Consider the following 18,745-nt stretch of genomic DNA (forward strand, 5'->3'; position numbering starts at 1 on the left):
GTGCTGATGACATTTAATCTAAAAAAGCCACATGAAATATGTTTATGGATCTTCCAATGATGGTTTGACTTTGACCCTGAGAGACTGTTGTGTGCTGACTGTTGTTATTCAGCTTGCAATTAACATAGTTATATTAGTTTGGAATCTAGTGTGGGGAGTTCCACAGGGTTCAAGGCTGTCCCCTATTTTTTTCTTTATATAAAATAATCTACTGCTTTGGGGTTGGTCATTGTGCTGACAGCAACCAACTATGTATTTCATTGAATAAGCTGGATGCTGCTGTCTCTGGCCTTGGCCAGTGTCTGGCAGGTGTGACTGAGGGAGAATGAGCTGAAAGCTAATCCTCACAAGAGAGATGTTGGTCAGTAAAGCTGAGATTCTGGAGGGATTTCTCTGCCATATTCAGTTAAGAGTTTGGAGTATTATTGGACCCACCTTTTTATTTTTTTGAGAAGCAAGTTTCCACAGTAGACAAACTATGTGTTTTTCTGGCCCATCAACAAGCTCCCATCTTGGATTTGGATGATCTGTCCTCACTTATACATGCTACAGTAATCTTAAGGTTCAAGTACTGTAACACTACATGGAATTGTCCTTGAAGACAACTCATAAATGGTAGTCAGAGCAACATGCTACAGCTTGTATATTGATGGCCATAGCCCAAGGAGTTCATATTACCTCACAATTATGATTATTGCATTGGTTGCTGATGTGTTTCTTGGTTTAGTTGAATGTACTAGTTCTTACTTTTGGAGCTGTAAGAGAACCTATACTCCCAAAGAGGAACTATAAATTGGTTAAAGAATGCAGTCCTACAAATACTTTTTCAATGCTGTAACTTTTTGAATGTCATCTAACATCTAACAAAGGATGTATATTTTACTTTCAGTATTGGTAGTTACTTGTATAAGCCTGTTTCTGTCTTTATAGGTATACAGCAATTGCTCCTGCATTGTGAATCCTAAAAGCACATTTGACAATATTACCAATGGGGCCATTACCGGGAAGTGTGCATCTAAATGTACAGTCCTGCCTGCGTTTCTTTTCTTCTTCTTTCTTACTGTTGTTTTTACTTTTATGGCAGTTACACCAACAACTGTGGCCATTCTCAGGTAGTTCTATGTTTCTTCTGCCCAACTCTTAGAGCCCTATAAAATGTACTAAATTTTTATTTAGTATTCTTTTTAACTGATGATAGTTATTCTTCTCCATTTTTTGTTTTCTGAATGCATTTTAGGGGGAATCTGATTTTAGTGAGCTGGGGGGAGGTTGTTTGAATTGGCTAATATTTTACACTACTTTAAATTGTAGTTGGTTGAAAGCATTACTATAATGGGATATTTTGAATAGGGTTTTTTACCAATTTACAGTGCAGTCTTGAGCAGAGTTACACCCTTCTAAATCATTGATGTCTGTGGACTTAAAAAGAGTTACACCCTTCTAGGACTGCACTGTTAGCATCTCAAGTGTTTCTGAAGAAATTGGCTCAATGGTAGAACATCTACTTTGTATGTAGAAGTTTACAACTTCAATCCCCAGCATCCCATTTGGTAGCAGGTAATGTGAAAGACCTTTGCCTGAGTTAGGGTTGCTAGGTCCCCCAGGGGGGTGGGTGTTTGCCTGCTTGACAGGCCCATTACCTGCCAGCTCGGATCTGGCCACTGGAGGGAACCCCACCCTCAAAGTACCGGGATTGCGGGGACGTGCCCAGAGCGATGACATCACCTGGAGGTGACGTCATCACGCCGGGCCCATTGTGGGGGGCCGGTCTATAATTCAATCATTCAAATGATAGTGGCCCCACCCCCAATGTGGTCGACGCGATGATGTCACTTCCGGGTGATATCATTGTGGCACACATGCCGAGGATGTCCCAGAGCGGGGCCGGGACTCCCCCTTCAGAAAAAAAGACCTGGCAACCCTAGCCTGAGTCCATGGAGAGCCAATGCCTGTCTGAGTAGACAATACTAACTTTGATGGTCTCACTCACTATAAGGCAGCTTCTTGTGTTAATGAACGAAGTACTGAAGTAAGGATTCATACTTCTACATAGGTTAGAACCACGGGTTTAAAAATGACATGTACTGAGGAAATACTAGATTTGAAAGTTACTTTGCCACATTTTTTTAAAGCTCAATTTTGATTTACAGATGTGTACCAGATACGCATCGATCATTTGCTATGGGTGTTCACATGCTGTTTCTACGAATTCTAGGTATGTCTCTTTATTTTGTGAATGCATGCTCTGGGAAAATTTGGATCTTTCCCTTTCATAGGTGGAATTCTGCATGGAAATCCTTTGTATCTTGATTGGTGTTTGTCATTATTAATTTTTACTGAACATTTGAAGTCTGAAGAATTTTGCTGAATAAAGGATTAGACCAGAGCAGTTCAGTAGTACAAATTGCCATACTGGGTGGAGTAAGTGGTTTAAGAAAATAAACAAGCACTCATGAATAAAGCAGCATGCACAACCCAGTAGACCCTTCACCCACAAAATAAGTTGGAATGGGAAGATGTGAAGTATTCATGAGAGCAGATCACTTCCAGGTTAACAACTAAATTGGATGCGCTCTCTCACATACAGATATCTTTCAGTTTATCCTACAGGCCCATAACCAATTCCTGCTCCTTCTGAGAGTTGTCTCTGAGGTTGGACTAGGTGACCCTGGAGGTCCCTTCCAACTCTTATGATTCTATGATTCTCCCAGGAATTTGGTGAGGTGTAGAAGGACTCCAGCTTGGCATGAATGCATCAGGTGCAGATACAGTGTACCTCTAGATGAGTGGACATGGCAGGGTAGGAGAGAGTTACAATACATTCCTATGCAGAGCCCCTCTGCCCTCTGCTGTTTGTGTGGGGAAGGGACTGTCTTCTTTCCTTATTTATGGCTCTGAGGCAGCTGGTTGTTTGTAGGAATGGATTTATGATCTGAATACTTACATGAAATGCTCACTTTATTCTAGAAACATAACCTCACATCTCATAACACGATAGGGCATGATATGAATCTAAATAAATGGTCTGTTGACTATAAATACTCATTATCTTACAGCCTGAGAGAATATATTGTAAGTTTCAAATTCGATTAAAGTCCTCCCTCAAACACAGGATTTTCCTCTTGTTTTTCTCTTCCTTTCTGACTGAGCTGCCTGTTGGATATGAACATAAGAACATAAGAGAAGCCAATGTTGGAAGAGGCCAATGGCCCATCCAGTCCAACACTCTGTCACACAGTGGCCAAAAATACCAGGTGCCATCAGTTAAAAAGCATCGGACCAAGTACTGATCCCTGTGGTACCCCACAGCTTACCACCCTCTGTTTCCTATTAATTAGTCAGTTTTTGATTGACAAAAGGACTTGTCCTTTTATCCCGTGACTATTGAGCTTACTTAGGAACCTTTGATGAGGAACTTTATCAAAAACTTTCTGGAAGTCAAGGTAAACAACATCTATTGGGTCCCCCTTGTCCACATGTTTGTTCACTCCCTCAAAGAACACTAACAGGTTAGTGAGAAAAGAGCTTCCCTTACAGAACCCATGCTGAGTCTTCCTCAATAGTTTTTGTTCATCAATGTGCCTACTAATTCTTTCCTTAATAACAGTTTCCACCAACTTACCCACCAACTTACCCAGCAAATTTCTGAAATATTCACAATGTCTATCCCCCCCCCCCAACACCAAGCATTCCAATTCCCCAATTTTACCTTGGACACTTCTAGCATCTGTATATAAACATCTATAGTTTCCCATGCATGTTAAGCCCACAACCTTCCTCTTGCTGCCTCGAGACCTTGCCAGGCAATCCATATTGTTAGCCAGTCTCAGTGGACAATTCTCATCCATTTCCTTGTAGAAAAGTAACAGCTACTTCTTCATCTCTTTGAGATGAGTCATCACAAACCATAGACTTTTCATCTCCTGTCAGCTTTCCCCCAATATTCAGTTTAAAAACTGCTCCGCCACCTTTTTGATTTTAAGCACCAGCAGCCTGGTTCCTTCTCGGGACAAGTGGAGACCATCTCTTTTGTACAGCTCCCTCTTGTTCCAAAAAGCATCCCAGTGCCTAACAAACTTGAACCCTTCCCCCCTACATCATTGTCTCATCCACGCATTGAGACTCCTGATCTGTGCCTGTCTCTCCGGCCCTGCGCGTGGAACAGGTAGCACTTCTGAGAAGGCTACCTTGGAGGTCCTGGCCTTGAGTCTCCTGCCCAGCAGCCTAAATTTCTCCTCCAGGACCTCACGACTGCATTTCCCCACATCGTTGGTGCCGACATGCACCACGACCACTGGCTCCTCCCCAGCACTATCTACCAGCCTATCTAAAACACGCGTAATGTCCGCTACCTTCGCACCAGGCAGGCAAGTCTCATTATCCACGCATTGAGACTCCTGTGCCTGGTCTCTCCGGCATTGCGCATGGAACAGGTAGCACTTCTGAGAAGGCTACCTTGGAGGTCCTGGCCTTGAGTTTCCTGGCTAGCAGCCTAATTTTTTCCTCCAGGACCTCACAACTGCATTTCCCCACATCATTGGTGCCAACATGTACCACAACCACTGGCTCCTCCCCAGCTCTATCTACCAGCCTTTCTAGAACACATGTAATGTCCACTACCTTCGCACCAGGCAGGCAAGTCACCATACAGTCAGTACACAGGTTTGTCACCCAGCTGTCTACCTGCCTAAGGATTGAATCACCAACTACCAAGAGCTGCCCTCCCTCCCTGCCAAGGGATGGTTCCTTGGTGCATCAGGAAACCCGTTCACCAGCTGAAGAACAGGTCCCTTCTGAGGCCACATTCCCCTTATCCGCAGCACAGTGCCCTGTTTCCTCTCGATCTTCATGCTCCCTGACAGCGGCGGGGCTGCCATATTCAGAGTGGGACGTATCTAACAAGTCCCCGATAGTCTTCTCCACAACAACTCAGAACTCACCCCCCTAACATCTAATTGGTTCTAAGCTAACTAGATAACATTAGCATACTCAAACAACAATTGGAGTATTAGAGTCTTTGAGATGAGAGGCTTTTGTTTCAGTGTCTGCTAGACACTCCAATATACTTTCTTAAGTTTAACTGACTCTTCAGGTTTCAGAAGGCAGGGATACACTACCAAGCACCCAAATTCCACTCTTTAGAACTATCTCCCTTTCAACTGGGCAGGAAATCTCTATCCCTTTTCTGGCCTAAATGGGGGGTCTTCACTGATCCACTCAGTCCTCCTTGCCAACTGTCCCATTAGTATGAAACTGTTTTCAGTCAGAGTTCAACTCTCCTCAGTCAGAGTTAAACTTTCCACAGTCAGGGCTAAACTCAAACTGAGTTCTCTTCTGCAGACAGTTCCCAAGTCTTTCTGCTCAACTGACGCTAACCAATCAAATTCCTATGAGCAGCCTGTCACTCAAGGCTTTCTGACTCTGGCGCATTAACCCCTCATAGTCCATTACATGTTTATACAGCACTTATGAGCTTTTCAAGTGCAGTCCATTATAGCTGGCAATTCCAAAAATAAGTAATTCTGTGGGAGGGATTCTATGTGTTAATTCCAGCTATAGGCTGACCATCATGGAAGGAGAACTGTGTCAAAGGCTTCATGTGGGTTTGAAGAAAGAATTTAAAGGAGGTGAGAGAAGGGGCATCATGCAGGTACTCTGGGAGGCAGTTCCTGCCATAAGAGGCAGTGAGATCAAAAGGAAAAAAAATAGTTTGAGGGAGGAGAAGTTGGGAGTCACAAGTAGAGGTGTTAATGGGTTACAGTCCTAATCATCAAAAATGAAAAAAATATTGTTTTCCGGTTAAGTGCTAGTTAATCCATGTAGGGTTTTGATGAAGACTGTGAGGTAGGGTTCATGTAGGGTTCGAAAGGTAAATACAAGTAGATAAATGGGTACCTGCCCTAGGTGGCAGGGGGCACCCACCTCCTGGTTCCGGGCCAGGAGTGTGGAAGTGTGTCATAAGGCCACACACCCCGCCCCCAACAGTCCCGGCCGCTGATCTTGCAGCTCCACTGCCGAGCCCCATGAGGGGCCCGGTGGTGGACCTGCAAGGCTGGCAGGAGTGCAAGGAAGCCCCGCAAAGGCCCTCCCTGGCCCCAGGCAGGCAGGGATGGGAAAGGCAGGGAGGAAGCAACTTACCCTCCCTCTTCTCCTGCCTCCTCCTGGCTGAATGAGGGCCGGAAGCGGGGCGGCCGGAAGCAGGGGGCGGGGCTTCGTCATGTGCCCCGCCCCCCGTACCTCACCTGGGGGAACTGCGATCCCCCCCGAAATGTCCTCTGCACTTGTATGATACTTTGCAATGTCTCTTATTCCATTTGACAACATCATGTCTGCTTTCTGAGCTTGCATTACTAGCTCAGTGTGCACTACTCATTCTTTTGCAGGCACTATACCTGGACCAATCTTGTTCGGTGTTGCGATAGACAATAGCTGTACTTTGTGGTCTGTAGATAAATGTGGGAAAACAGGAGCCTGTTGGATTTACAACAACCATCTAATGGCGTATACGTTAATGGGTATAAGTAAGTGGCTGTCATTAATATTACATAGTGGAAATGTTCTGAATAGGTCTGGTCTGAATAATTTTATGAAAACTGTTCAATGGAAAAATAGATGGAAATATGGAAAAGATACAACTGAGGTTGAAGATGCCTTTTTGCTCTTCTTTGGTTTGAAGGGGCAACACCTGACATATTCAACAGGCAGCTGTCCTTTATCAACCTGGCCACCAACTAAAATCAGGAGCTCAAGCCCTGCTCTTCATGCCAGCACTCAGGCGGGTAGCAGTCAGAGGCAAGGCGTTTTCCGTGGCTGCACTATGGCTGTGGAATGTCCTCCCCTTAGAGATGTGGCTGCTGTACAGTCTTTTATGCCTTTGGCACCTGCACTTTTTCTTTAGGTGTGGTCTTTGCTAACAGAAACTCTTTTACATTGCTGTTTTTCTCCAAAATTAATTTTCATTTTTTGTTGGTTGGCTCGTTCCATTTTATGTCCCATCTTTTTAATCACCTGCTCCATTTTTATGCAGCTTTTATCTGCTACTTTGTTATTTATTGCTTTTAAATATGCACTTTATTGATTTTTTTTGTTCTTACCAATTATTTTGTAAAATGCATCAATCCCAGTAGGTTTATTTATTTTATTTATGTTATTTATAGTCCACCTTTCTCACAGGGACTCAAGGCAGATTACACATAGAGAGTCAGTACAGTTAACAAAATGGGTCATTCAATAACCAATGAATTAAGATTGTAGAAGTCTGGAACCACCAAAAAGAACTGAAGCATAGCATATGTATTATCGTGACACATTAAGCGGTACAGAAATTACATAACAGAATCCTACCCACAGTATATGGAGAAACTGCTAATAAACACCTTAAATAAATGAAATCAATGATACATGGACGAATTGAGATTAAGCATAAAGTTAGGAACTGCTGAGTTTGCTCAAACAAAAATGTCAGACAATGGAGAATACTAACAAAATGTGGGAAATGATTTCTGTGTGTGTTATAATTAGAAGTATGTAACCCTTCTTAGGATTGCACTGGAAATATGGACTTGTCTCTCAGCTCCATGAATTAAAATGGGACCTCTCTGACTAAAATGGACCACAACTGATTAAGCAACAAACAGTGCAATCCTAAAAACACTTTCTTGGAAGTGAGCCCCATTGAATAGGATTCTGAGTAGACCTGCTCAACATGGTACTGCAAAGCTATGGTTGAGGTATCCACTGATAAAACTCTTGGGAGCTTTTATTTTCTTGTTTTATTTCGACTCAGCTTTTCAGAAAGGTCTCTAGATGGATTTATCCTGTATTATTTTGAAACTTTTTTTTGAATTGGTTTCATTGTAGATTAAGCAACTAAAGGTGAGTTAATTTCTTTGATGAGAATCAGGACTAGCTAAGGCTGTTTGGTGATCTGTGGCTATTCTGGTATGTGTGTAATATTTATATTTTCGAGTGGTGGCTCATTATGAACATAGAGGGTGGACATCTCTTGTTCATGGATTATATTGAATACTTAATTGTAATGCCTCAACTACAATGATGTCTCTTTGAACCACCTTGGATTTTTCTTGGAAAGAGAAAGGGGTATGTATTAAATGACTAGAAATATACTTTTCCCTCCTTTCAGGTGCAACGTGCAAAGTGATTGCCATTGCCTTCACTATTACAGCCTTTGTCTTATATAAGCCTCCACCAGTTCAGACTTCTGCTTCACAGAAGACCATTGAAACAGAAACAAGTGTACAACTGTAGCATAATGAATAACTACAACTCTCATAAAAACTCCCAGAAAAAGAAAGAAGACTGAAGATACAGCTTTATAAAAACATGCCATAGCAGCTAGAACCATGGAGCTTGAATATTATCAGGACTGGAGCAGATCTAGAATTATTCTCCTGTTGTTTTAAATATGACTTGTAAGACTTATTTCAGTGGTTTGAAACAGCAATTCTTTCAGACAAAAGAACATGGAATATTTTATAATATGAAATAGCACTTTTAAAACCTTTCTGATCAAAATAACGAGCACCTTTGGCTACTCAGTTCACTCCATTGCCTGATTCCGTTACTGAGCAGTTCCTGTAGAATTTGCTGTAGGAGCATATGAACCACCAGTAGTCTCCTGTCATTGCTGGGATCCCATGGAGGTGCTTCTTCCATGAATTGACAGCTCAGCGTGGACCTGTCTGGACAACCAGTATAGATGTACAAATTATGGCAGCTGCATGTGGGCAGTCTGGATTACAAGTGCTCTCTATGATTCCTCTGGGTTTCAGGTTCACCAGTGGCCCATAAGAGCCTGTATATAATCTCATAGGAGGTTGGAAGGTACTGGGCATTGAACTGGGAGAGTGCAGTGGACTCAATTTTTTTTTGTTTAATATTCTCACAGTATTTTCTACAAACCAGCAAAATATGCAAATTTGCAACAATAGCTTTGGCAAATTAAGCACAAGCTCAAAGTACTGTACGTATACTCATATGCCTGTTTCTTAAGGTATGAATGTGGATTAATGTTTACATACCTTTACAGGTTTATCAGATAAGCTTTCTTAGACTATCCACACTCTGATCTCCCCTTTTCTTCCTGATTTTGAACCAGCTGATTTCTTTTGTCTATCTTCAGATGTTGTAAAATTTCAGTACTTTGATCAGGTAGAAACTGGGTATAATTATACTATAGTTTGGCTGCTATATTGTGTCTCTTGGGCTTTACATATGAAAACTACTTGAGAGAGTAGTTGATATTTCTGAATCCTGTATTTATGGCTGGTTCACATGTAGTTAACTACTCTGGCAGATATCTGTGATATATTTCTGGATATATGCTTTAAAAATGTGGTCACCAGAGCAGTGACCTCTATAATAAGAATCTTTTTGATAGTGGTCTGGAGAAGGGACCTGTTGCTTCCTTAGCTGTGACTACACGCAGTAGTTGGAAACAGACCTGTATTGCTCAGGAAATTCTTCATTGGAGGCACATCAGTATCCCTGCTCATTGTTATGTTTCTTACAGCAAGTCTCTAAATTTGGGGAATGCCATCCTTCACATGTGAATGATAAGAATTCCAGATGAATCTTGTGAATGTCTGAAGTGTCAAAGATATACCTATGAACACTTATACCTATGAACATAGCTATCTTTTTCTGACCATTAACAATTCATTGGTTTATGTCCAAAAACTGAAATAATTTATTACAAATGTCCATTCATATGGGATTGCTGGCATCTTGTCTCTGTGGCTTGTATTTTATGGTAAATTTCAAATAATACATAGGGTGGTAGATTTTCACCGATTCCTCTCCTACTGAAAACCCTCCCTTGACCCCTCATGCTGTTCCTGAGGTACCCTGTCCCCCAGGAGCAGCATTTCAGAGAGCATTGCGGGCTGTACCAGGAAGGGGGAAAAAAAGTAGTCCTATTCCACTAATGGAAATGCCTTTTGTTAGTGGAGTTTTACAATGCAACCTAAACTGGTATCAGCCAACACCCAATTTCAGACTTTCTCTGTAGCATGACCACAGGTAGCACCACTAAACAGACATGTAGTAGCCTTAAAATTAATGTGCTCATAACAATTTTTGCAGTTGGGAGTTTTCCCTATTTGCAACTCTCTCCACCTCTCTATTACAATTCTATCATTACTTTAAAAATGAAAAGAAACAACCTAAGGATATATTGACTTCTGCTTCAGATGTCATGAAAAATACCACGGTTTGGGCTTCAGATTGTGGATGCAACAGAGAGAATGATATAGCTACAGTGTTCCATAACTGCTTGTCTGCTTTCACAAGGGTGTCACAAAGTGATCTCTGTACCCACAAAGGAGTGCTGAGAGAAAGTACCTTAATCTGCATTCTGGAAGCTCATCAGTAGGATTTCTGCCACATAAGCACAATATTTTCCTGCTGCCTCTTTGTAGACTTCCTCAGTTTTGAGACTTTCAACATTTTATTACTTAACAGCAAATCATCTTTCTGGTAATATTGAGTACAAACTAATGAGCATTGTACAAACTGGTATATGTCTTAATAGCACAAAGACATTCAGAGGGTAAGAAAACACTGGTCTTTATGTTCTCAGTTTTATTTATATGTTCAGTTGTTACATTACAGGAATTAAATTCTAAATAAGTAGAAACTTTCAGAATTTTTTTTGCTGTTTCCTTGTAAATATAAATGGTTGCTCTTAAAACAAATTATTATATAATGGTTGCTCTTAAAACAAAATATTACTCTTAAACCAAAATTACTTGACTGAAATCCAGAAAGCCCATTTATGGGTTTCTACCGCACTGGGCATGCTTATAATGGGATTTAATGTCTTTTTCTGAAGAAAAGCCCCTAGCAGTGCTTCTCAGCTCCCCCTGGATGCCACAATGTGTGAATAAGGGCTCTCTCTCTTTTTTTTTTTTTGCTGTGCCACCGTTCCTTTTGTGGATCCAGCACACACAGTACTCCAAATGACAGCTAACTGACTGGGTTCCTGTGCCTGGTTATGCCCAGTTCTCCCTAGAAATCAATAGACTCAACAATTTATAAGAATTCGTGTGCATGATTGCAAGCAATAATCTTCAGATTATATCCTAAAGGACACTGTCAAGAGATTACAGGGCAAACAACAGTCTCCCACCAAGTGTGCCTAGGCTCTGTGTGGCCATTATGTTTTTATCCATTGGAAGTTACTAATATGAGAGAAATTGCTGCTGAGATGCCAAGGTTTTTTTTGCACTATTTGTTGCATGAATGAATGTATTTTAAAAATCCTAATATATATCCCAAATAGGCTGCAGTCCTGTTGGCTGCATCCATTTTTGAACAATATTTTTTTAATGAAAGCAAGTATTTATTTTAAATAGTCAACACAATTTATAAATGATTTACAAATTGTATTTTATTGAGAAGAGGGTCTATGTAAATACTTGAATTGAATTAAAACCTTTATCCCAAAAAATCTAACATTCGTGTGTTTTTATATTGTAGTCTCTGTTATAATTTTGAATGGTTGAACAAGACTGTAGGATTTAACTTTATTTAAAATTTTGCATCAAATTATGTTTCAATTTGATTCCAAAATATAAAAACTAGGAATAAGGCCTATTGTGGAAATACATACAATACGCTCTAGAATGAGGCTCTGGGAGAGTGCACTGGCCTTGGGTACTCTGCATCAATTTGCTGTGGTGACCTCAGCAAGATATAATGACAGAGTCTACCATTTTCTCTGAAGGAACTGATCTCTGCTACCTGAAGAGCAGTTGTAATATTGAGTTATCTCCAGCCCTCACCTGGAGATTGGCAACAATTGTTAACCAGGAGGAAATGCCTGGTTCGGAGGGGGGGTCTATGGCACTGTACCTGTCTGAGGTCCAACCCCTCCTCTAACCCCACCCTCTCCAGGCTCCACCCCTCATATCCCCAGGAATTTTACAACCTGGAGTAGGCAACCCCATCTCCTTCCCAGACAGCTGTCAACCTACTGTTATCTACCCCTCTGCTGATGTCTGCCCTCCCTCCTGGAGAGCAGTTGTAATTCTGAGTGATCTCCAGCCCTCACCTGGAGATTGGCAACAACAGTTTCCCAGGAGGAAATGGCTGGTTTGGAGGATGAAGTCTATGGCATTGTACCTGTCTGAGGTCCCAACTCTCCTCAAACCCCACCCTCTCCTGGCTCCACCCCTCAATTCTCCAGGAATTTCCCACCTGGAGTTGGCAGCCCAGCCAACCATCAACCCACCTTTCTCTGCCCCTCTGATTTCAGTTTTCCATCTCCTCCCCCTCCCTCCTGGAGAGCAGTTGTAATTCTTAGTGATCTCCAGCCCCCACCTGGGGATTGGCAACAATAGTTCCCCAGGAAGAAGTGGCTGCTTTGGAGGGTGTCTATGGCATTGTACCTGTCTGAGGTCCCACCCATCCTCAAGCCTCACTGTCTGCAGCCTCCACCCCTCAAATCTCCAGGAATTTTCCAACCTGGAGTTGGCAACCCTATCTTCCTCCCAGCCAAGCATCAACCTGCCGTTATCTGCCCCTCTGATTTCAGCTTTTCATCTCCTCCCTCCTAGAGAACAGTTGTAATTCTGAGTGATCTCCAGCTCTCACCTGGAGATTGGCAACAATAGTTCCCCAGGAGGAAATTTACAGTTTTTCTTTGCAATGGGGACCAAAGCACCTTACATCATTCTCCTTCCCCCCTTTTGACTTGCACAACGACGCTGTGAGGTAGGTTAGGCTGAAAGTCTGTGACTGGTCCAAAATCACCCAATCAGCTGCCACAGCAAGAACCTGGGTCTAGCAGACCCTGTTCTGAAGTGCTGACTGCTATGCCTAGGGTAGCCAACCTCCAGGTGGTACCTGAAGATCGCCAGGTATAACGGAACTCCAAACAACAGATCTCTCCTCCCAATCTGGAGAAAATAACTGCTTTAGAGAGTGGGCTCTATGGCATTCTGTTCAGCTGAGGCCTCTCCCCTCTTCAAGCCTGGCTTCAGTAGACTCTACTATAAATTCTCCAGGAAATTCCCAACCTGGAGCTGGCAACCCTAGTCAGGACTGCCCCCAATGAGTTTTCTCCCAAAGGCCAAAATAGGCATAGAAAGGGTGGGCTCTAAGGCATTCTGTTCAGCTGAGGCCTCTCCCCTCCCCAAACTCCGGCTTCCTTAGACACAGAATATCCAGGAATTCCCCAACCTGGAGCTGGCAGTTCCTCACAAAGGCATGGAAAGGGTTTCCTTCCTTTGTCTTTTTACTGACAGAACCAAGCTTGGTTGCCTACCAACAGCCACTGAGGGAAACGTTAGTCCCACAGAGGAGCCAAGCAGAAGTGACTTCATCAGGGGAGAGAGCCGTTTGCCAGTTATTGTGACAGGGAACAGTGGCTGAAGTGGAAGTGGGCGGTGAAGAGGAGCAGACCCAGCCCCCAGCCAATGGCACTCAAGTACTCTTGAGTGGCGGCATATGGGCCAATGGCTGGTGGAGCGCATTGCACAGCCAATGAGAGAGGTGGAACAGCCAATACGCCAAAAGGATTATTATATAAAGATAAAGAACAAAGTTTGAGTCCAATGGCAACTTTAAGACCAACAAAGTTTAATTCTGGGTATAAGCTTTTGCGTGCAGACACACTTCTTCAGATACATGCACACAAAAGCTTATTAACCAGAATTAAACTTTGTTGGACTTAAAGGTGCCACTGGACTAAAGCTTATCTGCTTTCACTTTCCCATGTATGCCTGTTGATGCGCTTAATTGCCTAGTTGCAGGAACGTCCGTATCTCTCAAGGCCACAAGTGGTTGCTGGCAGGTAGTAGCTTGGGTGATCTCATGGTACTATCTATGAGAAGCAAATGTGTGATGATTATCTAGAAGCGTTGCTTCCCAGGCTCAATGGTGCGTGCGGGAAGTCCCGCAATTGGGCCTCAGCTTTTTGAATTTACTATAATCTATTGGGCTCCATGCTTATCCCTCATTCTGAACAGTGATCCTGTTATGCACCTATTGCTTCAATTAAAGTAAAACCTTTTCTACAAGTGTGTGCTTCATTGATGCTATGGGAGTCTGACACTTTGCTCTGTTGCTTCAGACCATCACGGCTACCCACCTGAATCTATATACGATAAACTTAAGCCTCCTTTGGCCAGCATTGGAAGTCAAAGGGATCCACTACATTTCTTGCATAAAATTAAAGGTGCTTTCCATTAACTTGTTTTGTCTCGGGGATGGTTCCCATATGACATGGTGGCAAACTTGTAGTTGTCTTTCCAACTTGGCAATAAACAGCCAGCTTTCTGGAACAGATATATATTTTTAATTCATGTGCCTGGAAACGTGCCCCCCTGCATAATTTTTGTGGGGACAGGCAAACATATTTTGCATATATAATGAATGAAGTGACTTGCTGTAGGACAAAAATAAATTATACTTTTACAAAGCAAACTCACTCATTTGGTCAACAGATGGTGCTATTGTTTCTTGAAACAATCTTAGCTGGTTCTGAAATGAAATTCAAAAATGAATAAAACCCTAACGGATCAGAGCAAACAAGCTGCAGCATACTCAAACCACTTTGGCTTGAGAAATGTGGCCAGCACTTTTTGTTGGTTGTTGAAATTCTGGAGAATTTTCACATGGAAGCAATGGAATGATATTCTGAGATGATACAATAGTGTACTAAGAAAAACAGACTGTGCAAATGTCAAAAGGCCCAGTCATCGTTTCCTAAGACTTCTGGAAATTAATTACTGTGAGTGTGAATACTGAACATATTAAATAAAAGGGGAGATTGTGTTTGGATTTTCACTGATTCCAGAGTTCTCAGGGCCTGACTGCATATGGAGACAAAGAATAGGCAGCCAGGTAACAGGAAAGGGATCACAGTAGACATTCAAAGGGGTAAGTAGAGACTTGAGAAGGTCTACATTTATATCTGGAGGAGAGTGAGTGACTCTAACTTACTGTATTCTGAGTACCAAGAGAATGTGAACTGTGGGCCCAGTAACAAGCCAGTGAGGAAAACCCCACAGGGCTTAAAAAGGACAGTTCCATGGTCCATGATGGAAGAGATCAAGTTTCAAATGAACAAAATTAACTTGGGGGAAATTGCTGCTTGTTTCAGTGCACATAATCATTAGCCTGGACTGAAATATCCACCAGCCAAGGATGCACCAAAATCAGGAAAGCAAAATGCAGACTACAGCCTGGTTTACACATAATGCAAGAGAATGAGGAGGTAGACTGCTGAGGGGGTAGAATAGACAGTGCCACTTCAGGCCACATGAGGAAGATCACAAAAGAGCAGTTTCGAATACTCCCTTATGTTAAAAATTGCCTGCAAATAGAAAACCAGCACAGCTAGTAGAGGGTGAAAGAGAACCTTCTTTTTTAATGCTAAGGTATATTCAGAGCCCGGATCTGCAGTGTGAATGGTGCAAACCACTCTGTCTCCACCCCTTCACTGCCACCTCATTCACTTGCACTGTGTGAAGCAGACTCCTGGGTTTCAACAGGAGCAGACAAGCTGTCAAAGGGTCCCCATAACTCTGTCATGAGTCCCCCCCCCCCATTTCTAACTAAAGAGGAAGAAAAGGTTTAAAAGAAACACAACCTCCTGCAAGCAGAACAGGCTGCACTGCAGAGGACAGGATCACCAAGCTAATTACCTACAGCCAGTGAATTGGAGCTGTTGGAGGGAGATATTGGCGAATAAGCATAAAAGAGCAACCATAAGAAGAAACATAAAATGAGACAGAAGAAATGAGGGATGAAACTATAATGGTACAAAAGGCTCTCAGAATATTACTACTGTGATTCAGTCTAGCCAAAGTGGGTGACCTTCCTTGGAGATATAAGCTGATTCTTTATACACAAAGAGTAGGAGGAAATACCAAAGTTGGGTGCATGCAGGTTTAAATTCGGGGAAGTGTCTATAAGAAGATATTATTGTGTTGTGACAACAGCGCAGCAATGAACACAGCACTCTCAGCTCCACCTACCTCACAGGGTGTCTGTTGTAGGGAGGGGAAGGGAAAGGAGTTTGTAAGCCACTTGGAAACTCCTTTGGCAACTGCTTCAGTTGTCTGTAAAGTGAAGGGCAGGGTATAAATCCAATCTCCTCCTCCTCCTCCTCCTCCTTCTCTACTGAGTTGCTCCCTTCCAATCCAATCCTTGCAAGGGATCAGGAGGTGAGTGTTCCCAGCCAATCACCTTTGGAGACAAACCTCAGAGAATGAATTTCCATAGATTCTGTGCTGAGCTGTGCATTCTCAGCCTACTCCACACTACTCCAAATTCATGTGAATAACTTCCCACTGGGGGTTCCTTAGCATCAGGGGAAAGGCTGGGGGAGAAGCAAGAGCTCTTCCTCTACCTGAGTTGCCCCTCATCAGCAAAATCAGCTTCTATGGCTTTCAGACAATGTTGTTGGAACTGATGTGTGACTCTGACCAAAGAAGTGAACCTGGGTACAACTTGTAAAAAACGTAACATGTAGCTTAGCCCTCTGACTCCCCCACACCCTATCCTCCTGCTGCCATCTCTTCCTCCTCCTGGAACTCCTTAAATGGCAATAGTACGAATTACTAATTGAGGTACTCCTACCCCTACATGAAGACCTGTGTCTCATAGCAATTGGATGATTGATTAGTCACATACAGTTACACACACACACACACACACACACTAACTATTATTTTGAAAATGTGAACTATCTTCAAAAGTTACAAGGATGGGTCAGGGTAGTGTGGAGAAGGTTTTATGCAAAGGAAGCCCTTACTTTATGAAAGGGAAAAAATGGAAGGATGGCAAACAGAATTTTCAGGGATATGGTAAATCTGTCTTATTGTCAGTCACCCACTGCAAGATTATGTGAAAAAATGGATGCAGATAGGATCTCCCCCCCACCCCAATGCTGGTGGCCAGCACCATTTTCTCCAAAAGGAATAAGTGGAGAGAAGAACATCTGCTTCAAAAGGCAACTGCTTCAGTTGTCTGTAAAGTCAAACTTTCTTTCCTCTGTATGTAGAGTGACTGGGAGCACCTTGTTTGGGGCCCATGGAATTGACCCTTTCAGCCCAATTTGCTTGAAAAAAATTTTTTTTAGGGAGGGAATCTTTTAGTGGACAGGCAGCTCTCACTCCTGTGCAATTTTGGTGTCATCTGGTTGAAAACAGCCATTCTTTACCACCAACACCCAAGTCCACCGCAGGGAATAATGGCAGAGATGTGGTCCTACTTCCCTCCCTCCTCTCTCACTTTGTGAAAGGAAACAAACAGACCATGACAAGGAAGGATAGCAAATGCAGAATTTTCAGCAGAAAGTTTTTTAAAAGTCAGTCATTTTAGGAACAGTAAAATGAAATAAATGCAGACAGTTGGGGGTTTTTTTTAATGGTGGCTGGCTGGTGCTTTTCTGCTGCGCTGCTGTCATTCCCCCTTTGGAGGCAGTAGAGAGAAGTGTGCCTGTGCTGAGAGGCACCTATTTTGGGAGTCTGTGAAATTACATTTTTTTTGTTTTCTTGAAATTTACGTGGTCTTTAGATTAGAGGGTTAAGATTATAGGATTAAGTGGGCTGTAGATCAAATCAAGCCTGAACTTTCCCCAGAAGCTAAAATGACCAAACTGAGGATATTGTACTTTCATCACATTATGAGAAGACAAGATACAATGGAAAAGACAATAATGCTAGGAAAAGTCAAAAGCAGCAGGAAAAGAGGAAGACCCAACATGAGAAAAGCACATTATGCTTTTCATTAATTCTAGAAGAGGGACACTTTCTCCTATGTGACTGAAATTTGGTAGTGTCTTTTGAGAGAGGGCTATAATGTCTGAGAACTTCATCCCAATTGAATGGGAATAGTGTTAGAACTGGTTGTCACGCCCACCCTTAGTCCTAGGGGTAGCACCCCCTGTGTCCGAGCCGGGCCCCTGGGGGGGACGGGTGGTCCAGGCAGAAGTCGGGTCCAAAAAGGGAAGGGGAGTGAGGGGCCTCAGACAGGCAGGGGACGGGGTTCAGCTCACCCTGTAAGTCCCTCTGCTAGCACACTGTGACCTTGCCCGTCTCTCTCTCTCTCTCTCTCTCTCTCTCTCCGCTTTCCCTCTCTCTCTTCCTCCTTATTCTCCTCCGTCCCAGCGTGCTCCTCCTCCCCAGCCCCTTCTCCACACCGCCTTTTATATCTCTCTTCCCGCTCCCTGGGACCGCCCTTCCGCCCCCCTGGCTTGGGTATGCCCCTCTTTATTTACACTCCTCTGCATTACATCTGGCTGAGCAGCTTTGGCTGTTCGAGCCCCACTGCGGCCGGAGTGAGCTCCCGGCCCTATGTCCCAGCTCCTGCCCACCCAGCGGCTCGAAAGCCCATTAAAGGGCAAATAGACAAATTGGGTACCTGCTCTTAGAGCTGGGGGGCACCCGTCCCTTGTGGTGTAGCGGCAGCGGCAGAGAAGCATGGCGGCGGCTGGTGAGGCTGGCAAGTGAGAGGAGGCTGGACTGACAGACGCGGAGATGGGGCAACAGGCCGGAGCCTGATAGACAGAGGCCAACAGCGAGCATGCGCTGACATGCGCTCGGCCCAGACTCGAAGGTGTCGCAACAGCCAGGAAGTCGTAAATCAAGACCAGCGCCAGGAGGACATCACCCGCAGACAACAGAAAAACAACTCACTACAAAGGGTGCCTGGTAAGTTAGTCACACACCCCTTTGTATGTGGCCCTAGGTTAGGACTTGTACTGATTATATAT

The 18,745-nt window shown here is 43.3% G+C and overlaps 1 protein-coding gene across 1 annotated transcript in view; it reads left to right on the forward strand.

Moving 5' to 3' along the window:
* The window catches only part of SLCO4C1 (solute carrier organic anion transporter family member 4C1), a 47,922-nt gene extending 39,626 nt beyond the window's left edge, over nucleotides 1–8,296 (forward strand). Inside the window, exons 10-13 of the mRNA XM_015418966.1 lie at nucleotides 931–1,112; nucleotides 2,151–2,215; nucleotides 6,384–6,521; nucleotides 8,144–8,296. Coding sequence (XP_015274452.1) covers nucleotides 931–1,112; nucleotides 2,151–2,215; nucleotides 6,384–6,521; nucleotides 8,144–8,268 — 510 coding nt within the window. The 3' untranslated portion in view covers nucleotides 8,269–8,296. The remainder of the gene's footprint in view (nucleotides 1–930; nucleotides 1,113–2,150; nucleotides 2,216–6,383; nucleotides 6,522–8,143) is intronic.
* Nucleotides 8,297–18,745: the final 10,449 nt, after the last annotated feature.

Source organism: Gekko japonicus, unplaced genomic scaffold (genome assembly GCF_001447785.1).
Source record: "Gekko japonicus isolate JY-2015 unplaced genomic scaffold, Gekko_japonicus_V1.1 scaffold2915, whole genome shotgun sequence".
NCBI lineage: Eukaryota > Metazoa > Chordata > Lepidosauria > Squamata > Gekkonidae > Gekko > Gekko japonicus.